Source organism: Aethalodelphis obliquidens, unplaced genomic scaffold (genome assembly GCF_003676395.1).
Source record: "Aethalodelphis obliquidens isolate GAN/ISIS:26980383/991018 unplaced genomic scaffold, ASM367639v1 scaffold16, whole genome shotgun sequence".
In the NCBI taxonomy this organism is placed as follows: domain Eukaryota; kingdom Metazoa; phylum Chordata; class Mammalia; order Artiodactyla; family Delphinidae; genus Aethalodelphis; species Aethalodelphis obliquidens.
Genome location: NW_020837960.1, coordinates 29,366,731 through 29,389,969, shown reverse-complemented (window position 1 = coordinate 29,389,969; position 23,239 = coordinate 29,366,731). Strand labels below are relative to the sequence as shown.

General features: G+C 38.7%; 1 protein-coding gene across 4 annotated transcripts in view; it reads right to left on the bottom strand.

The window, feature by feature from the left end:
* The window catches only part of LNX2 (ligand of numb-protein X 2), an 87,030-nt gene that overhangs the window by 34,765 nt on the left and 29,026 nt on the right, over positions 1-23,239 (bottom strand). For all 4 annotated transcript variants that reach the window (XR_003434832.1, XM_027116615.1, XM_027116614.1 and 1 more), the window contains exon 2: positions 9,695-10,213. Coding sequence is in view for 3 of the 4 variants with exons in the window: in XM_027116615.1 (XP_026972416.1) it covers positions 9,695-10,101 (407 nt within the window). In the remaining variant the exon portion in view is untranslated. The remainder of the gene's footprint in view (positions 1-9,694; positions 10,214-23,239) is intronic.

Sequence of the window (23,239 nt, the reverse complement as noted above, 5' to 3'; positions counted from 1 at the left end):
GTCACTGAAAAAATTACTTTTGTCAAGTAAGCATATTTAATTAGAAATGCATTTTAAAAAATTTAATTCAACAAAAAATTGACACTAAAAACTGAATCAGAAAAAATACGTTTGATTAAGAAGACAGGTAATGATTTAGTTCTCAAAATATGTATCATACACAAATATCTACATGGCCAATGGCTAGTCTTTAATGGAATAGAAGGACTAGGAACAGGAATTGAAGAGGAAATACAAACGATGTGAACACCTGGGAATGAGCCTAACAAGCAACTAAAAAAATCCTACAAACTAAATAACCATAAAGGCTAGGATATAGTTATTAAACATGGAAAAACAAATTTAAAAAGCAAAACTTAAGATTGTTAGAGAGGTGAAGAAACAGGTATACTTAAGTTCCCAGTAGGGCAGCAAATCGTTAACAGGAATTAAAGATATTAAAAATGATACTATGTAAGAATATGGAAGAATGATCCTACCCGGGAATAGAGGAAGGTTACACAGGGAACCTTCGGGAACACCCGTGTTTAAACACGATGGAGCAGCTGAGTAGACTGAGACAGAACAACCAGACAAGAGTGTCAACAAAGAAAAAGCAGCCAACTGTGCAAATGCCATAAAGGGGGCAAATAAGATAAGGGCCAAAGCACTGGTTTGATTTTAAAATTAAAAGGTCATGGTGACCTTAGAAAGAACACTTTCAGTGACGAGGGCAAAAGCCCAAACTATAACACAAGCAGTTCTGTTAACAAAATAACATGCATTCCACAAAACTGCACAACAAAACTTACAGAGCTTCGGTGGAAAGAGGACGGGGATAGATAGACCATTCAACACCGGGGCATCTGGGGATGGAGAATGGCTGCTAATGGGTACAGGGCTTCTTTTTGGGGTGTTGACGTGTTCTAAAAGTTAGATTGTGATGATGGTTACACAATTCTGTGAATATACTAAAGACCACTGAATTGTATACTTTAAAAATAGGTGAAGTTTACAGTAGGTAAAATATATGTCAATAAAACTAATTTTTAAACAAAAGGTGAATAGGGAATCAGTACATCAGAGCAGGCTTGGACAGAGAAAAGCCCCTGACCACAGACAGCCCACAGCCAGCATCCCTCAAATTTGTAAACATTTGGAACTGAAAGAGAAAGGAAGAAACCAGAATTTGCTGGGTGTCTAATTAGGGCCAGTCACTGTGTAGACCTTATGTACAGTATTTCACTGAATCCTCAAAACTGCTCTGTCATCCCCATTCTACAAATGGGGAACTTAACTCACTAAGCCAGCATCACATAGCTGTTAAGTTATGGAGCCAAAATTCAAGCAAACTCAGATCTGATTTAAAGGTGCCTGCTCTTTACACTGGACCATACTAAGCGTATGGGGTTCTTTTCCCAGGCCTTAAGAAAACACAAATTGAATTTGTTCTACAAACTTGTACCTAGAAACACAGTCATAGAATGTTAGAGTGAGAAAGGCTTTGGTGATCATGGAAACACGAACGGAAATCACAAACAGCAACAAAAACCTGTGCATCTTTTTCAATGGAGTATTTAACAACACAAACCGCAACTGGCATAGGGGGATATAACTGGGATCATTCCAGCAGGTAACTGAGTGTAGCAGGAGGCTAGTTTGGAGGCTATTACACATGATTAAAAACACCAGAAAAGAAGTGCACCACTGAATGACGTCAGGGTAGGCGTGGGCTCAGACGATGCAGGTGGAAGTGGAGCCCTGAGACAGTGGGCTGCCCTTAACAAGGGTACTGGAGGCAGCGTGACCTGCCACAGGCTGAGGGCTGTGCCCCCCAGGCAGGCTTCTCTACATGCAGGTGTGTCTTTACATTTTTCCTAAATAAAGCCCAAAGGCTCTTGCAGCACCTACAGCCAAACTGAGGGACTTTTACTTTCCTGCTGAAGGTTATAATTTCATTCCACTATTCTGGCTCTCCTTATGGAGGAAAATCACACATGAACTAGCTTGATTTATGGCACGGTGGCATCATTCCCTGAGTAACGATGATTCACATTAGGAAACACACAGTGTTAACAGAGCACACTGTATTACTGGTAGCAGTACTAGGGTTAGTGGTGGTGGTGGCAGCAGTAATAGAGGTAAAATCAAATGGGGCACGATAAGTGCCAACACAATGCCAGGTACTTAATGCAACTCAAAGAGCGTGAGCATCTTAGAACCAAGAAAAATGATAGAGTTACGGATTACAACATGCAAACATCACTTTAAGTGACGTCAGTGAAAATGTTAGATTAAGGGTATCTGAAAAGCCTCTCTTCCACAAAGCAACGCGAACATTGGCAAAAACTGTCAGAAAAATTTCTGAGCTCTGGAAATAAGCCAAGGTTCTGTAGCAATCTGGAGTGCATTTATTTAAGAAAAATGGCTGCGTCTTCACGAACAGTGAGCTCTGTAGCATTTGAACTTGCCCTATTCCCATCCCCACCTCCCCCAGTAGCCTGGGATAGCCATGGCCCACAGTCACAGTGGAATCAGGAGTCTGGCAGCCACTGGAGGAGCAGACTGGAGCACCTGCAAAGCCCCATTTGTAGAGAATTGTCATTAAGTGACCTGTTGGTTCCCTGGAAGACCTCACTCGCAAGGCTGTCTTTATCTGACCTGACTTGGGGCTTACTCAGTGCAAAGGCATTTGTTGGGGTGGCGGGGGAAGGCAGTTGTGTAAGACTGTGGCTGCCTGAGGTAGACAAACAAAAGGCTAATCAAAAAGTTTAAAAGGAAAAGCTAGGGAATGAAATGTCCAGGGCTATGTGCATGCACAGGAAAGAGCTGAGAAGGCCCTAAGCTCTCACTTCTGGCTAACACTGAAGCTACGTGAAAGCAGGAGATGAAGGCTAAGCAGGAGTGTCAACTGCCTGAGTGCTGAAGGTGTGCCCCACCGTGCGCACAGAGCCCCTTGGGGAGAGTGGGAGATTCATGGGTTACAGGCATTTAAGAAATTCTCTGTTCAATCATTAGCTGATTAGAAAACTCACTAAGCAAACAGTAACAAACAGCAATAATAAATCCTGAAGAGAAAGAAGAATCTGATTTCCAGAGTTGCCACATTATATTATTTAAAATGTCCAGTGTTCAATACAAAATTAACAGACATGCAAAGAAATAAGTAAGTATGGCCCATACATGGGAAAAAAAGGAGTTAACAGAAACTGTCCCTAAGGAAGCCCAGACATTGGCCTTACAAGACAATGACTTAAATCGAGTATTATAAATATGTTCAAAGAACAGAGGGACTCCATGTCTAAATAACTAAAGGAAAATATGAGAATGATATCTCAACAAATAAAAATACCAATAAAGAAATATAAGTTATATTAAAGAGCCAAATAAACATTCTGGATTTAAAAATAAGTACAATAAGTGCATTTATTCTAAGTACAATAAATGAAATGAAGAATTCACTAGAAGAATTCACAGGAGATTTGAACAGGTAAAAGAATCAGTGAACTTAAAGGTAGGTCAACTGAGATTATCCAGTCTGAGGAATAGAAAGAAAAAGAATGAACAGAAAGGATAAAGCCTCTAGGTCCTGTGAGAAACCATCAAAAGAGTATTAACATATGCAGAATGGGAGTCCCATAAGGAGAGACATTAGGGCAGGAAGAATATTTGAAGACATAGTGACCAAAATATTTTCAAGTCTGAAGAATGCTGAAAACAGCAAGAGTGAAGTACCTCATCACAAAGAAGTGACCCTCTGTAAGGCTGCCACCTGACTTCTCTTCAGAAGCTATGGAGAACAGGAGTATGTGGACAGCACATACTCAGAGTGCTGAAAAAACACTGTCAACCAAGAAGTCTATCCTTCAAAAACAGGAGAAATCACGACATTCCCAGATAAATGAAAACAAAGAGCCTGTTGCTAGCAGACTTGCCCTATAAGAAATACTAAAAGAAATCCTTCAGGCTGATATGAAAGGACCTTAGACAGTAACTCAAATCCACATTAAGAAATAAAGACCACTGGTAAAGGTAACTACATAGATAAATGTAAGACAGCATTAAAGTGCTTTGTGGTTTATAACTCCTTTTTGGTCCTATTTGGTTTAAAAGACAACCCTGTGCAAAGCAATAATTATAATTCTGTTTAGATGGGCATGTAATGCGTAAAGATGTAATTTGTGTAACAATAACAGCACAAAGGATGTGGAAAGGAATGAAGGTATATATGAGCTAATTTTGTGTGTACTGGTGAAATCAAGTCAGTATTAATCTGAACTAGACTGTTGAAAATTAATATGTTAATTGCAATCCCCAAGGCAACTACTAAGAAAATAATTCAAAAAATAGATGTGAACAGAAATGACAAAGGAATTAAAATGGCATACTTGAAAATATCTATTTAACAAAAAAAGGGAAGAAATGGATTAACCTTTAGAGAAACAAAAAAGAAATGACATGTGGAAACAACAAAATGGCAGACATAAATTCTACCTTATCAGTAATTACATCAAATATAAATGAATTAAACACTCCAATCAAAAGCCAGTGATTGGCAGAATGGATGAAAAAGACAAACAGGATCCAACTATATGCTGTCTACAAGAGACACATTTCAAAGACACCAATAGGTCAAAATTAAAAGGAGAGGAAAAAGATATACTATGCAAACATTAACATAAAGAGAGCTGAATGGGTATACTAATTTCAGACAAATAGACTTTAAGACAAAAATTGTTTCTAGTGATAAAGAACATTCTACCATAACGAAAAGGTTTGATTTACCACAAAACTGTAACAATTATAAACATAAACACAATTAACAGCAGGCCTTCAAAGTACATGAAGCCAAAAATGACACAATTAGAGGAAGAACAGACAATTCAAAACTCATAGGCTGGGCTTCCCTGGTGGCGCAGTGGTTGAGAGGCCGCCTGCCGATGCAGGGGACACGGGTTCGTGCCCCAGTCCGGGAAGATCCCACATGCCGCGGAGAGGCTGGGCCCGTGAGCCATGGCCGCTGAGCCTGCGCGTCCGGAGCCTGTGCTCCGCAACAGGAGAGGCCACAACAGTGAGAGGCCCACGTACCGCAAAACAAAAAACAAAAAAAAAACTAATGGTCTAAGCCTCAATATCCCACTTTCAATAATGGATAGAACAACTAGACATAAGGACAAGAAAAGAGACTTTTAACAATATTATAAATCAAATAGACCTAACAGAAATCTATAGAACATTCCACCCATCAATAGCAGAACACACATTCTTCTTGTGTACAAAATGGAGTATCTTCCAAGATAGACTGTGTGCTAGGCCATTAAAAAAAGCCTCAGTAGTGACTTCCCTGGCGGTCCAGTGGTTAGGACTCTGCGCTTCCACTGCAGGGGGCCCGGGTTCCATCCCTGGTCTGGGAACTAAGAACCCACATTCCGCTCGGCATGGCCAAAATCATTAATTAATATTTTTAAAGCCTCAATAAAATTAAAGTATTAAATTGCACACGTGTTCTCCAATAACAATTAATTCAAAATGGATCAAAGACCCAAATGTAAGTGCTAAAAGCATAAAGGTCTTAGAAGGAAACATAGGTGTAAAGCTTCATGACCTTGGATTAGGCAGTGGTTTTTTAGCTATGACACCAAAAGCACAAGCAAAGAAAAAAATAGATAAAATGGACTTCATAAAAATTAAATTTGTTTGTCCTTCAAAGGGCACAGGAAAATGAATAGACAACTGATAGAACAAGAAAAAATATTTGAAATCATATATTTAATAAGGGCCAGAATATATAGAGACTGCTTACAACTTACAAAAAGACAAACACTCCATTTTAAAAATGGACTAATGATGTTAAGCATTTGTTCATGTGCTTACGGGCCATTTAAATATGTTCTTTGGAGAAATATCTATCCAAATCCTTTGACCACCTAAATTGGATTACTTGACTTTTTGTTGAGTTGTGGGAATTCTTTACATATTCTGGATATTAGACTCTTACCGGATACATGATTTACAAATATATATCTGCTTTTTACATTATATAGGAGAAAAAAATGCTGGTGAGAATGTGTCAAACACAAACTTCTCTCCAAGTTAAAATGTGAATTTGAAAGAGCAATCTTGTCTCAGCCTACCCTGACCCTTAAAGGCTTCAAAACCGTTTGATGAACTAGAAAAGCTCTCAGCATAGAAAAAGACTACTTTAAAGGTCTTCTCTATATTGTACAAACTTTTTAGAATACTGTTAAACTCTAAGTTTTAAGAGGAAAAGAAAAATGGTTCTGAATTTTGCCATAAACCAGGGCACAAATGCTCAATTTAACAACGACAAAAAAAAAAACCACCCCAATATTATCATTTACAATTAGCATAAGATGTTAGATTGCTGAGGATGAGGCAGGGATGAGGGGTAGAGAGGTAGGAGGAATGCTTTATAGTTGATGCTGCTTGGCAAAATTTCTGAAAGCAATTACTACAATGTTCCAGGCGTCATACAATATATAGAATATTTCTTAAGGGCTTTAGTTCTCCTTTCAAAGATGAGCACTTTCCCAAATCTTTTAAAATTCTTCATTGTTTTCCTAATATATAATCAGTTAATAACTAGTCATTTTTTTTAAAACACAGTCATCTTTCATAAATGTTTTACTTTTAGCCATAGGAGAAAATGTCAGCTGTTCTCAGACTGAAGCAGATTTCTTAAGTTCAAATAGGTAAGGTAATTTAAACTCAAAATTACCAGATTTAACAAACTATTCCTAATGCTGTATTTCTATTAATAATTAAAGTAATCGTAATTCTGTGTCTCATGACATCACTCTTATTGCTAGTTTGTGTTGCTTTTACCTGGCTACAAATTTTTTTGTCCTCCTCCCACAAAGTGAAGCTTAGTTCCCCTCCCCTTGAATCTGGGCAGTTATGTGACTACAGCATAAGGGATGCTATGTGACTTTAAGGCCAGAGCATACAAGGCCATGCAGCTTCTTGCCTTATTTACTGGAACCCACGTAAGAACTTAAAATACCCTGAGGCCACTGTGCTGGAGAGGCCACCCATAGGCTCTCCTGTGGACAAGTCCCGGCTGAGCCCATGCCTCTAGTGGACCTCTATCAAGGTGCCAGACATGTGAATGAAGCTGCTGTCTTGGAAGTAAATTCTTCAGTTGCAATTGCTGCAGTCCTGGGCTTTTGTTCTCCCCAGCTGTGGCCCAGACTGGACAGAACAGAGTCGAGCCATCCCTGCTGTGCCCTGTCTGAATCCCTGACTCACAGAATCCATGAGCAGAACCAAGCACTCACTGTTTTATGTCACTATATTTGGAGTGGTTGGTTTCTCAGCAATAGATAACCAGAACACAGATTAACAATTTAATTGAACAAACATTAGTTGAGTGTCAACTTTCTAATTTTTATAATCAATAGTCACTCTTAGCTGCGTACATCAAGCAAGTCACCTCACCTTTTCAAATCATTCACCTTTTTCAATATATCTTTCACAACACAGGCCTAAGGCACTTTGGAAATGATTAAATTAGTAGCTCAAATATTAATAAGCACACTTGGAAAATAGAACTTTCAACTGGACATAACTGCTTAGCTTTTATCAAACTGTAAGGATAGTCTGCAATTCCCAACATTTTTATGTCAACATAAACAGCTTGATAGAAAATACTACTGATACTTCGACTACATATTAAGTTCTTATATGCATTTTAGTTAAGTAAATATTCCTAAAATAATTGTGTAATTTTAATCTCACTGCTATCAAAATACTTAACTGCATTGAGACTTTGTTCAGTTCCTGTAATACCCCAAAACCGATGTTCATAAAAGAGTCACAAAAGAAACTTATCTCTGAAAGAGACTAGTTCTACTGAAAGAAATAGGAAAAGCCTAAAATCTTCTTCAACCTCAGCCACAACTAGGCCTGACCCAGACAGCAGATTCAAGAGTTTGGTGTCAGTCTCCAGAAGTCTCTGTTATCGTGTTCAGATTCTATGCCTGCTGCTGACCAAAGACACACAAAAGCCTAAGACTCCTGCATTTTCAAAAGTCTATACATCCATCCTACTCTTTTTTCTTAGCTCTTATTTTTAGACAGTGCAGCTTAAGTTTAAGCAATTTCTCGATAAATCTTCACGTTTCTGACATTTTAATAACATCTCATTCTTTCTCATAAATCTAAATTATTTCTAATGAGTACACTCACTTTATAACACTGATATTTAGGAACAGAATGAACACGTATACTCACGTGTACATGAAACTTTTACTACCACATAACAGCAGAGAACATGATTCACCCTGGGTAAGGGCAGCATGGTATGTTAGAACGCTAAGCAGGAATACTGAAGTTTAAGTCTAACCATGCCATTACCTAGCTCCAAATCTTTGTGACTCAGTTTCCTGATTCGTAAAGTGAGGGGATAAGATTAGATTCAATTCATGATTTCATGTGTGAGTATAATGACAAACTGTTCCATACCAGACTTATACTATTATTTCTAAGTCTCTGAGTCCAATGTATTGTGCTAAGCTTTGTTTTTCACAGCAATCAAGATTACTGCAGATTTACACTGCACAAGTGGCTGACCTATAAAATTTAGAAATCAATACATTTATTTTGGTCATTTTATGTGATTCTATCTCCAAAAGAGATGAATTTTAGCCCTTCTTAAGGGTAGAAACAACTTTAAAGATCAAGTCTTTTATCAAAGTCAAACGATAAAACTCAATCTTTTAAAAAGCTTTTGTCAGTAGAACAAAAATCCCCACTAAATGTTTTAAAGTTTCCAACCCCTAGTTCTTGTTCAGTCAAGTTCTTGAACACAGAATTTTACAAGATCTTAGCGAATAAAATCACAGATACTGGCAGACCTCATTTTACTGCACTTCCCTTTACTGCCCTTCACAGACTACATTTTTTACAAATTGAAGGTTTGTGGCAACCCTGTGTGTCACCAGATGATGGTTAGCATTTCCTAGCAATAAAGTATTTTTCAATCAAGGTATATAAGTTTTTAGACCTAATGCTATTGCACCCTTACTAGACTACAGTGCAGCGTAAACAGAACTTTCATATGCACTGGGAAACCAAAAAATTCGTGTGACCTGCTGTATTGTGCTATTTGATATTCACTTTACTGCAGTGGTCTGGAACCGAACCTGCAACATCTCCGAGGTGTGCCTGTACCCATTTCCATGTTGCAACAATATTATAATTCTTAACAGCTGCATGATATCCCGATGCACTGATGTACTATTGTATTTTAACCCTTCCCCTACTGTTAAGTAATCAGATTGACACCAGTTTACTGAACTCTGCACAATGTTGCAGCAAACATCTTTACATACAATTTTCCCTTCTTTTGGACTATTTCCTTAGGATAATAAGCTAGATAAGACGATACTGACATTTACAGTTTTTGAAACAAACTGAGAAACTGCCTTGCAAAAAGAGTCTATCATTATATCCTGCTACCATGTGACTATAACCACCTCATATTGATAAGTGTAAAACGGTACTTCCTGACTGTAGTTTTTACATGCATGTTTTTGATAAATAATAATATTAAATGACGGTTGCATGCAACTTGTTTGTTGTATCTCCTGTGCAGGATTTGTCTGTTTACTTACTGATGCCTTGGCATTTGTTTCGGGTTTATTTGTTTGAGCCACCTTTTTATAGCCTAGAGTCGCTTCTCTCTCTCTCTCACCTGTTTTTAAGGTGTGCCTCCAGGTCGCAGCGCTGCACTACATCTTGGCACACTGAAGAGAACGGACATAAAACTAATAATTTGTCCAGAAGTTTATGAACTAGAATGCTAGACTTCTTACACAACTTAAAGTGGAGTCTCTTCCGGTCCAATGGACAGAAATCCTTCTCTTGCAGGAAGTTTCTGAGGCACTTGCAGCAGAAGGTATGTCCACAGGGGGTGTCTAGTGGCTGCAGCAGAGGCTGAAGGCAAATGTGGCAGACCAGGTCGTCATCCACTTCATCCTGGTAATTGTATAAGTGGTTTTCTCGTGTCCAGTGCTGCTGACCGCATTCAAAACACAGAGGATTGAAGGAGGAGGAAGAGGTCTGCTCCACAGACACCATCTCATCGTTTGTCGTTCCCATTTTGAATCAGCGGAAGCAGTTTCTGTATCTTCATACATTAGACTTCCATTAAAGGTTTGATCTTTAAAAGACAGTGATGTATTTGACTAAAACCCAGGTCTGTTTTTCTAGACTAGACAAAACAAAACAAAACAAAACAACCAGAAAAGTAATTACTATCAATCAACATAGGCTAAAAGAATCAACGTAATATTACTATGTTGAATTCTTTTTTAGTAAAAAATTAAAATGTACATCAGGGAATAAATTAGTCATAAAAACATAAAAATGACATTAACTAATTTGCTTGTTGGCTAAGGATGACTTACCTTGACAAGTTCTTGGTGAAAAAAGAACTTAGGATTAAAAGCAAAGATGACATATTAATATGTGGTGTGACACAGGAAACAATTTGTTCTACTGACTGAAATCCCCTGATACTTCACTGCTTAATGGTAGTTTCAACGCCAGGTAACCTACGTAGTATGCTAATAATGCAATCTGAGGTATATTATGTAATAAATTTGCATTTGCCGTCCCAGTCATGGTGCCCTGCTTCTGACTGATCTTACACATTAATAGTGCCATCCCAAAAATTACGTCTCTGAAATGTAGTCTCAAGGATAATCCAGTGTCTTAAAAAAATGACCTCTACTCTACACTGTTTGGGAGAAACTGGATTTCAAAATATATATGTATGATTTGAATATTCTCTCCCTATAACAGATTGCAGAAAGATAGATCTGCACAGCATATATAAATAACATCTCTGCAAACTCCACAAACTTCAATACTATTTCATGCCATTACGAGAAAAAACCCACTGATTCAATTTTAATATTAACTTTTAAAGGTGACAGGGTAATCTAAGACACATCTTTAGGCTTTATTCATATGTACATCAGGGTATTATGAGTCAAGAGGATCCTGAGCGCTGTTCTCGACTCTGGAAGACTCTTATTTAATTGAAGCTGTCTGTTCACAAAGCAGTAACTTTGTCTTATTCCTGTTGGGCTGACCCCGAAGATGAGTGTGAAGTACAGTGTGTGTGGGTGAAAACGGAGTTTTGGAATTGAGCTCCTTGCCTGTAAATGTTCCCTAAATACTTGTGTATATGAAACCTGTATAATAAAAAGAAGTATTCTCAATAAAAAAAAAAGAAACCCACTATAATTCAATTAAACAGATAAGGCATGTTATAAATGTCCATCCCAGCTCGTATTATTCCACACTCCCATTGCTTCTGGCTTACTCAGAGCAGCAGAGTGCACGTGTGTGTGTGTGTGTGTGTGCGTGTGTGTGTGTGTGTGTGCACGCGCACCTCCTCTAAGACAGCAGCCTGCTCCAGTTTGGTGCAGGGCTAGCAAGGAATGCTCCCCTCACATAACGGTTTCCATACCTCCTGCTGCTGCAGCACCAGGGGTCAAAAAATCACCTCCAAAAGCAGCAGCTATGTCCATTCTGAATATTTACAGTCTCTGGTATGTGCCAAACACTGAACAGGGAGATAAGGGAGGTGGGGAGAGGACAGTTAAGAGAGCCCATTGTTGGATCATATGGTAGTTCTATCTTTAGCTTTTTAAGGAACCTCCATACTGTTCTCCATAGTGGCTGTATCAATTTATATTCCTGCCAACAGTGCAAGAGGGTACCCTTTTCTCCACACCCTCTGCAGCATTTACTGTTTGTAGATTTTTTGATGATGGCCATTCTGACCGTGTGAGGTGATACCTCACTGTAGTTTTGATTTGCATTTCCCTGATAATTAGTGATGCTGAGCATCTTTTCATGTGCTTTTTGGCCATCTGTCTGTCTTTGAAGAAATGTCTATTTAGGTTTGAAGAAATGTCTGTTTAGGTCTTCTACCCATTTTTTGCTTGGGTTGTTTGTTTTTTTTGATACTGAGCTGCATGAGCTGTTTGTATATTTTAGAGATTAATCCCCTGTCAGTTGCTTTACTTGCAAATATTTTCTCCTGAAACTAACACAACATCGTGAATCAACTATACTCCAATAAAGATTAAAAAAAAAAAAGAATGCCCATTGTGAAAACTCAATGAACTAAACATTCTCAGAAAGTTGTGCACCGGGTGCTGTGTGAATGCAGAGAAAGAGGAGGAGAGCTGGCATCTAACTCAGTTTGGCTTTGTAGCCAGAAATACTTTCAAGAGGGGACACAACACGGCTGCTGGGCTGTGACAGGAAGCACTGGCCAGAGAGGAAACGGACAAGGGCCTCTTCACGTCCTGAGTGTGCACGGCACATTCGGGAATGAGAGCCGGTGAAACATCTGAGGCAAGAAAATGAACTCAGAGTGGAGGCATTCTGAAACCTGGGGTCCTGTACCAGATCAGAAAGGGCAGACACCACGTTAATGCTGCTAGCATTTGTTTCAGTGATAAAATCCTCTTCCGATCATTCATATATATATATATATATATACACACACACACACACACACACACACACACACATATATACATATATTTATTTTTATATTTATATACATATATATATTTTTGCTATTTTATTACTTGGAGTATTTATCAGAAAAACAATATTAACATTTTAAGAGATTTAACAAGAACTGCCATGAATTATGAGGGGGTGGGACAAGATTCAGATGGCCTGGCTGAGTCAGATAAACTGTTTTTCAAAACAACTTAATAAAATAATAATAGCAGCTTGTGATCTAAACTATCGGTACAGCATTAAGACAGTAGACACTACTTCCTGTAGTTTGTAACTCATGGGGCTTACACTCTCTGAGCACCATAGCTTTTGTCAGTCCAAGGTATGTGAGATTATGGAGATAAACATCATTTACCTCAGGCAAACAGACCACTTCAATCTCTAGGTATTTTAATACAGAATGTCCACAGACTCGTTTCCTACTCAACTAGCGAGAGAATTCATATATCCCTTGCTCTTCTTTGTTTGTGATAGTATTTATCCTAATTTTTTCCTCAAGAATATACACTGCAATTCTGGCCTCCCACATAATGACTAAGGAAGCATTTCTCTTAAGACTATTATATTTTAGCTATTTTCTGACTCTTTAAATACCTTTGATTATTTTCCTATCACAAAATATTTTCATAAGGAAAAAGAACACGTTCCCGTTTAAAATACCAAATAACAACCGCATTATCAACAGCCCCAAAATGCCTCTGTGTTACCATGACACAAACATTAAATGAAAATTTATCACGGGTAGATCACTAACACGTGCATATAAATATTGATCAAACAGTTTCAAGACCATACAGTCTAAGTAGTTAAGAGTACACACCCTGGAGCCGATCTGTGAGGGTTCAAGTCCTTGTTCAGTCACTTACCAGCCCTGTGGCCTGACTGAATTTCTCTGTGGCTGTTTCCTCCTCACGTGTAAAATGGGGGTAGTTAACAGTGCCGATCTCAGAGGGGTGATACAGAGAATAAACAGGCACATTAACAGGTGCTGAATAAACGTTAGCTATTACTACTATTACTAAAGATAAAGAAACAAATGTTCAGACAGATTTTATGATTTGCCCAAAGCTGCACAACTTATAATTACTCAGTAAGAAAGAAGGAAGATGAATCCAGTTCTTTCTTGTTTCAAAATAACCCGACAGTAAATTAAGTAATTATAGGAAAGAGGAACGGTGTTTCATGTAAGCCTGAGTGTATGGATTTTTTAAAGACGAAGGCAGCCTACGCCTGTTTTCCAATCCCCAAGCCCACTCCTCTCTGCCCAGCTCCGGCAGGTGACTTGATTTCCACTTTGTGAGCAAGCCCACTCCTAACACCTCACAAGGCTTCCTACACTACTGTCCCTCCCCCGAAGCTGTGAGCTCCTTAAGAGGTGGACCTCCAGCAGGGGAGAAGCTCAATAAATGCTGAATGACCAACTGGGTAACCAAAGTTAGGTGGCCAGAAATACATTCATGTATACAGGAGGATATGCCCATGTTTAATTTTGATTTCAGACATTCTATTAGCACAATTTGAAATACTAAAATACGAGTTAAATAATAGTCTTAAATATTTTCCAAAATATAAAGATAAAATGTAGCATTACGTGTATCTTTACAAGCTATATTATCCGTGTAGCTAATATAACGGTAATATAACAGGAACAGTAAACAGATGGATGCTATCAAATCAGCTGGGAGGGAATTCCCTGGTGGTCCAGTGGTTAGGACTCTGCACTTTCACCACCGAGGGCCCGGGGTTTGATCCCTGATCCGGGGACTAAGATCCCATGAGTCGCGTGGCGCAGCCAAAATAGATAGATAGATAGATAATCAGTTGTCTCATACTTTCTCTCATTTAAAAAATAAATAAATTGGCTGGGAATATTACAACACATTTAAGATAACATCCTGAAAGATAATCAGTGCAGTGGAGAGGAAGTTATAGGACTGTTTACTACCTAACTCCAGTTATGATTAACGTGCTTGCTTTTCCTGGTCTATGAGACAAGACTATCCTGCTACATCCTGAAGACTCTCAGAACGAGCTACGGTTTTTCACAGTTAATTTGCACACACTCCCAAGCTATGTTATTCAGATCATTTCTCTTAATGTTACTTTTGACTCAGGCTGAAAGAGTCCTCACTGGCCCTAAACTAGGAGATCCAGCCCCAGATAAAAGAAGATGAGCTAAGGGTTACCACCAAAGTACGGTTAGATGGGGATCATCTTTGGTTCCTCTGACACATCAGTGCTGAGTCTGAGGATACCTCTCCCCATGCATCCCAGCAAAATCCTACTCACGCCTTAAGTCTTAGCTCTACCTCCACCCCCTCCGTCAGATCCCATCAGCCTCCTTCCCGCTCCCAGTTCGCCCCCTCTTTCCCTTCTGTTCCTGCTGCTTTTTACACACGCCTTCGTCTCATCAATTACTACATTTGCGTGCGTGCTTATCTGTCTCATTACCTCTTGGAGGTTACGGTGAAGACAGTATCTATCTCTTGTATTCCCAGGTCTTGGCACATACTGTGCAATTAAAAAAAAAAAAGTTCTCAGGCTCATACTGGAGCCTGAAATGTATAAGAGTCTTGAGATGTATTATATAACTAAGTAAATTTATGAGAAACCCTTGCACATTAATTCGTGGCACTGCAAACCGGTCAACATACTGGACCCTGCCCGATGATTATAGACAAACTAGGAATAAGACATTACTTCCTTTAATCTTCAAAAGTCTGAGGGGAAAAAAGGGGGTTTTTTTGTTTAATGATGTCAACACAAGAAAATTTTCTTATTGTATATGTTACATATCAGCTTTCATAGCTACCTTTGTATAAAGCAGTGGTTGTCAAACTTTGACACCTAAGGATCCCTTTATCCACCCTGGATAAGTCTGGCTGTTTCTTAAAAAAACAAAACAAAAAACAAAAAAAAACTACCATACAATCCAGCAACTCCACTACCCGGCATTTATCCCAAAGAAATAAAAACGTTCACACAAAAACCGGTACAGCTTTATTTGTAATGGCCTCAAACCAGAAACAACCCAACTGTCCTTCAACAAGTGAACAGTTAAACAAATGATGGCATATCCACACCACACGGCTCAGCAATAAAAAAGAACGATCTACTGATGTGCACACCAGCCTGGGTGGACCTCAAGGAATTATGCTGAGTGAGAAAGCCGATCCTCAAAGGTTGCATGTTGTACTTTCCATGTATATAACGTTCTTGAAATGACAATGCAATTAAGTAAATTAATTAAAATGTTTATTTGTTAATAAAAAATAAACCCATTACATGTCAACATTTTTATGAAAAATAACTTTTTTCAAAATAAAAAAATATATAGTGCGGAGAGAAGCACTGTTGATGTAGAAGGTATTTTCCAAATCTGGAGTCTCAAATCTGCTTTCAACCTTTTGTGACATCGCATGTCAAGTTTCCTCTGGAAAACTCTACTGAACACTCATGAGAGAATGAGAATGAAAAGGGTAGGTAAAGTATTGTGTTACTGGGAAAATAATTTTGACCTTGTGGACCCAATGAAAACACAGGGTCCTGGGTCACACGTGGACAAGCAGTACAGAGCACTGAAGGGTTCTGACACCCCTCTTCCACAAGAAGAAGTACCAGTCAGTAACCAACAAGACTTTTAAAAAAGACAAAAACTGGAAAAGGCCAACTGTGGAGGTGAGCCCATACTGGAGGAATCTGTCTTTCCTGGAATGAAGCTCTTTCTCCAGAGCCTTCTCCCACTGAAGAAGCATATCTGGATATCACTGTACAGGAATATTAAGCATATTAAATGAGACCCTTACATAAATTCTATTCTTAATCAAAACATTTCCTATATGTCATGAGGAAAATGATCAAATACCAGTTTTCCAACAATTCCACATCTATTATTTATAATTCTCTCATTGTCTACATAAAAGTGTAATTCAGCACACTTAGCTATTTGTCTCCTATTCCTTTTTATCAAGTAGAAATATTTGAAAAGCCATTTAAAAATTCTTAAGCTGCTACTTGTAGTGAGATGTACCCTATTTAATAATCTAGAAAATTAGTAAGCTAAGCAAAAAAATGCTAGAAGCTATGAAACTTAGGCTCTGAGCTCCATGCCAGCTGGGTAACTAGGTCACTACACAATTCCTTTTCATTCATCACATGTTTATCCAGTGTCTACGAAGTGCTGGTATTATATAGATATTCTGGTGCCTAGGCTTCCTGTCTACACACTATCAGCTTTGCTTAAATAGTAATAAATCACACATCATACACACACACAGAGTTTAAATCTAGCTCCAAAATTCTCATTTTATATCTTTTTATACACAATAAAATATTTACTGATATGTTATATTTACGTTTTAGTCCTGACATCTGTTATTGTTTTTTGATAACTTTAATAATCTCCTAAATATTTTACAAAAAGGAGGTTAAATTGTGGCTGGCAGAGAATTTACAAATTTCAAATGTCCTTCTACTTTAGTTTTTCTAATTTTGAACCACTAATCTATGATGAAAACTTTTTTTTTTTTAATGCAAAAACCAAACTGGATTACCTACCCAATTCCTGCAGGCTCAGAGAGTTATACTAGAGTTATGTTTCTAAAAATACTACTAAATTATGTTACCTTACAGTAATTTAAAAACAGAATTGATATAAAACTATTTCAAAAAGGAAATACACCATATGGAATGCTAAACATTTCCATACAGCTAAATACCCAGACAGACCTCCACCAATAAGAAAAGGCTTCTGTGGGAAGGGGTCTTCCAGGAAAGACACACTCCCACAGCACGTGACCTCTTCTCAGCAGCACTCCTCACCAGCCAGCCGAGATGGGGCAATTTCTAACATCTTAAAGAATGTCACAAATTCATAAGAGTTGCACAATACATTTAACAATGCGGGGTGGGTTTTGAGGGGAAGTAGTTTTCATTGGTTTAGTTTTATTGCATGCCATGTTCACCGGCTGGATATAATTTTAATACTTCTTTATATGACATTCAAAGGCAAGGGTTCTGATTTAAATAAATAATTTGTTTTCTTCTAAAGGATGAAACCTCTCAAACATTTAAGTTCTTGCACAGTAAATTTAGAAAACATTTGTTTTCAAGTGAATTCTTATTTTCAAGGTCTTTTCAATCTCTAATTTCTATAACTGTGGATCAAAATCCCTCTGCTAACTCTCAGTTATCCAAGGAAGTAAAGGGCATCAAAAAGAGCACTGGCCGTGGGTTCAAACTTTGCCTCTGCCATGCACTCACTAGCAATGTGGCACCACAACGCGGCACAGCAATTAGAAGTCTATAAATCTCAACTTCCTCATGTTAGAAATGGCATCTTGCTTATGGCGCAGGATTACTATGAAGCTAAAAATGTTACACTGCCAGAAAAACCTCTTACAAACCACAAGGCATTATAACACAAACTTATGACTAGATTAATGACTGTAAAGGACGATGTAGATAAGAACAGACAGCTGGGCTAATCTGTGGCCCGAGCTCCTTCCACGAGACTGGTCACGGGAGGCTCGTGTCTGATTCTTGGCTCTGAGACCGGCAACCAGGCCACCAGCTCAGCCCTTCCCCACTCTAGACTCCACTCTCTGAACCTACAGACCAGTGGGCCAAACCAGATAAACTCTAAAGTTACTTATAGACCCCCAATTCCATGATTCTAGAAATGTGCTTTGAGCACACATTTTTCCCCCCAAAACAGAACAAACAGTTTTCTTTACTATTATCCAGCATTGTATTAACTATAAAAATGATCTAAATCCAAAGCTTATCAGGAGAGGTTTTTGTGTTTCTTTTTTGTTTTTTGATTTTGTTCGTTTGTTTGATCTTCATAGTACTGGACACTCTTCTAAGTTCCCGACCTGAAAATTTCTCTTTTTGCACACAAGCGTATGGACAAGAGAGGAGGGCTAGATATATAATTGAACGTCTCCGTACGTTTATTATGGTGGGACAACGTACGAGACTATAGTGCTATAAGACAAAATTTACTTTTCTTACTGGCTCTCCTACAGTGCTATTTAGGAGATGCTGCGACATCTATCTGAAGGACTAATATGGTTAGTTCGTCTGCTTTCTCTGAAAGGCAAGCACAGGTTAATTGTCAGTAGTATAAATAGACGTTTTAGATGGCAGATTTTGCTCCACACTCAAACATATTTTTCCATTCAAGAAACATCTAAAGCTACAGAAAAAGAACAAACTTTTCAGTCTTACTTCCTTCAATAACTGCAAAGAAATCAGCAGGACACTGCTACTCTGTAATCAAACCCACACAATAAAATAAATGAAGTGGAACTAAACCACAGTCAGGAAAGGTTCTATGGTGGTGGTACTACTAATAATTAAGGGTCCCAGACTTCATTATCTTAACTATCAGTAAGGTATAAGAAATTTAAATGCTGCAGCTTTCCAAGCTAATTAGGGACACCGATAATTAAAAGAACAGATATTATTTAAGATGCTCAATTTGTCCCAGTTATAATTTAATGTATATAAAAAAGATCAGCTCAAGAATGACTCTGGACCAGACTCAAGGGACCATCACCGAATGGCCAGATCTTGTGATTTCTCAAGACCAGCCTAACAGGCACCAGTGTCAGGGGCAGGGACCAAAGCCTTGTTAGCCTTGGTATTTATCCAGAATGAGTCTAGTGTGTTGCCAGAGGTCCTTCTAATTTATTAACAATGAGTTGTTTGAGTTAAATACAGTTCTAATACTGAGAAAAATTAAAAGAGAAATCCTCATATAATGTAACTCATTATCCAGATTCAGATACATCACAGATAAAACAACCCTTTAAAATATAAATGCCTATGTTACATGACAGGAAATAAAATGTACTATAAAGCCAGAAATTATAAGGGGCTGTACTATGTTAAATCATTAGGATGATCGACAATGCACCCTAAATTATATTAGTTTCCCATGTTTCAGAAACCGAGTCAAACAAAATCCCAGGTTTTACATGTTATGTAGTTATTACCTGCCTTTTTAACATTTCCACTAGGAAACTTTTACAAACAAAATATTCAAGAGCAAACTAATTACTCATATCCCTAACCTTCAAACCTGATCTCCTTTTCAATCTCCTATCCTCCCTCTTTTCCATCCATCCATCGGTCCGTGTTACTGAGAATCTCCTATGTGCCAGGCACTGTTCTAGGGCTAGGAGTTCAGCCCTGAACAAAAACAAAAATCTCTCCCCTTGTGAAGCTTACATTCTGGGGGAGAAGACAGACAACACACACACAAAATAAATAAAATACTGGGAGGATAGCTTTTTAAATAGGGTGATCGGGGAAAACGCACTATTAAGGTGGCACTTGAGTTAACGCCAAAAGGACATAACTAGAAATCCACACGGTTATTTGGGGTAGAATGTTTATTATAGACAAATGAAATAATAAAGGCCCTGAGCTGACAACGTGCCTGGTATGTTCCATGAACAATCAGGAGGCCCGTGTGGATGAAATGAAAAAGCAGAGAGAAGGAAATGGATCAGACCAGTAACGGGGGCTAACTAAACCCTATAGAACTTTGGTGTTTACTCTGTGTAAGAATCCTAACAGGATCACTCTGGCTGCTACACTGAGAATAATCTTAAGGGGCCAAAGGCAGAAGCAATCAAGAGCCTACTGAAATATTATAAGGAAGAGATGATGGTGGATTGAACCAGGGTGGACACGGTTGAGATAGTGACTCATTTCTGCATCTACTTTGAAGGCAGACTGGTGTGACTTGCTGATGAATAAAATGTGTGCACAGGCTCCTGGTGGTGGGAGAAGTCAAAGACGACGCCAAGGTTTTTAGTCTGAACTAGAAAGATAGAATTAATATATTTGAGGTGCGATAGTCTGTAAGAGAGCAGGTTTAATGGGTATGGCCAAGTTCAAACAGCTTATATCTGAAATGCCTATTAGACATCCAAGTAGACACACGGAGTAGGCAGGCAGCTAAGTATACAAGTCCAGTTCAAGGGAGAGGACTGGACTGATGATATGAATTCAGGAAGCACTGGTGTATAGAACAGAAAGCCATTCGATTGGGAAGGATCACCAAAGGAGAGTGGCTGAGTGAAGTAGAAGAGAAGGGGGCTGAGGACTGGGCCTTGGGGCATTTCAATATTACAAGGTCTGGGAGATAAGGAGGAACCAAACCGAGCAGGAGTGGTTAGCATGCAAGAAGCCGATCAGGAGAGTGTGGTGTGGAAAAACCAAATACAGAAAGTCTTTCAAGGAGGAGGGAATGATTAGCTGTGTCAGATCCGGCAGGCAAGTAAAATAAGATTAGGACTGAGAATTAAGCATTGGATTTAGCAACACGGCACTCACCAGTGACCTTGACAAGAGTTTTGGTGGACTGGTGAGAGCAAATGCTTCCTGGGAAAGCGTTCAGGAGACAGGAATTAGAGCATGAACAATTCTTTTGAGAAATTATGCAATATGGGAAGGGGGAAATTTTGTATTCTGGGAGGAACTGAGACTCTAATAGTGATCCCCCCAACATTTAACAAAGGCAAAGATGTACACGTTTATCATTTGCATCTATACACATCCTTAATTCCTTTCTTCTTGCGTCAGACCTCTCCCTCTGCTGTCTCAAGGCTAATTTCTCCTCCACCTGGGCTCAATATTCCATTCCTTTGGCAACCTTTGTCATTTATCTCATCTTTCTTTATTTAGCCTCTAACCTTTTCCCCTCAGCATAAAAAAGTTCATGTTTCAACAACAATGAAAACAAAATTCTCCTACAGTTGTTACCCTTTCCCCCACCTTCATTTCATCTCCAATATTTCTGAAATATAAGACCATGCTTGCAGTCTCTGATTCCTGACCAAAAGGGCTTCTTTCTACCTCTACCAGCCACTGAGCCTGGTTCTACTGTGGTCATGGTCGTCATGACGGGCTGCCAAATCTAATGGTCACGTCTCAGTTCCAAACCCTGCTTGATCTCTCTGCAACGTCACCGACTCCTCTTGCCGTGAAACTCTTTGCTCCCTTGCCTTAATTATACCACTCTGCTCTGGTTCTCATACTATTTACCACTCTTTTGTGATAGCTGTCCAACTTTTTCCTTTAGGCAAACTCTAAAAAGTTTAAATTGTTGGGCCAAGTGAAAAGAAGTCTTCTGATTCACTTCATTAAACTGCTCTCCAAAACGGTGAACAAAATTTTGATTCCTACTAGCAATGCTAGTATGTTAACTTCTCCCAAACTGTTCTAATCCTGGTTAATTTTATTCATTTTAAATATTTATAAATCTTAAAGTTGAAAATACAAAAATAACATCTCATTTTTTCTTTAATTTACATCTCTTTGATTCTAGCTAAATTAAATTTATGATTATAATCCTTACTCTGGTGAAGTGCCTCTAGATCCTTGGCCTCACTTTTTTCCTACTGAATAGTAGTGTTGTTCTTAATTGATATGAACTTAATATATTATGATAACAATCCTTCATCACATTATTGTAATTACTTTTCCTCCTGTTTGCCTTTTAGTTGTCTACTGGCATAAAGAAGTTGTCAATTTTCATGTAATTGAATACATTCATTTTCCCTTTAAAAATTCTTCCACTACTTATCCCCTCCTCCGTAACAAGTCGAGATGAAGATTTGCCTCTGTATTCTTCATTTGCATAGTTTAAAAAAAATGATTACACTCTATTCTGACTGGAATGCAGTATGAGAATAGATCTTTCTCTCCCACTACTTAAATAATTGTCCTAATTCCAGTACATCTAACTCACATTTATGTTCAAAAACCATGTCATTACTGCCCTCTAAATGATCCTATTACTGTAGTTGCTAATGGCCCTTCTATACTCCCCGTACGCTATAACTACAGCCAGAGAATCCTGTGTCTCTCTCACCCTGAGCCTCATTTTCCACACCCGGTCACCAGGTTCCTATTGATTCTACCTCCAGAATATGTTACTTTCGCCTCCTCTTTCCTCTCCCCCTACCACTACTCTGCTATTTATTACACTTGCTCATTAACCATCACTCAACAGGTTTTCCCATCTTCTTCTTCTCCTGTCTGTCCTTTACAACACTGGCATCCAAGCACCAGCGATATTATTTTCCCTGCTGAATACTCTTCTGTAGCCCCCAATTGTTTCTACAAAATGAAAGCCAAAGTCTCAAGCTGGCACTTAAGTCTCCCAGCTCTGGCTCCTCTAGTTTCATTTCCTGACACAATTCCACACATTCCATGCTTTGGCTAAACCAAACTACTTACACCTTCTGACCTCAGCATGTTCTCCCCTCGCCTGGAGCGTGCTCTCCCACCTTGCTGGCCTGCAGAACGCCCGTCCATTTAATGGCCAGCGGCTGCGAAGCTCTTCCTGATCCACCCAAACATAACTACTCATCCTGCCCCTTACGTCACTGTCGTACTATTACAGTCACTGGGTTCCTCACTGCTGGGGTCAGCAATCACTTGTTTGCATGGGTCTTCCCTGCAGACTGAATATCCCTTTAAAGACAGGAATCAGACATGTGCACACCGCTGTATTTAAAATAGATAACCAACAAGGACCTACTGTAGAGCACAGGGAACTCTGCTCAATATCCTGTAACAACCTAAATGGGAAAAGAATTTGAAAAGGAATATATAAAACTGAATCACTTTGCTGTACACCCAAAGCTAACACAGCATTGTTAAACAA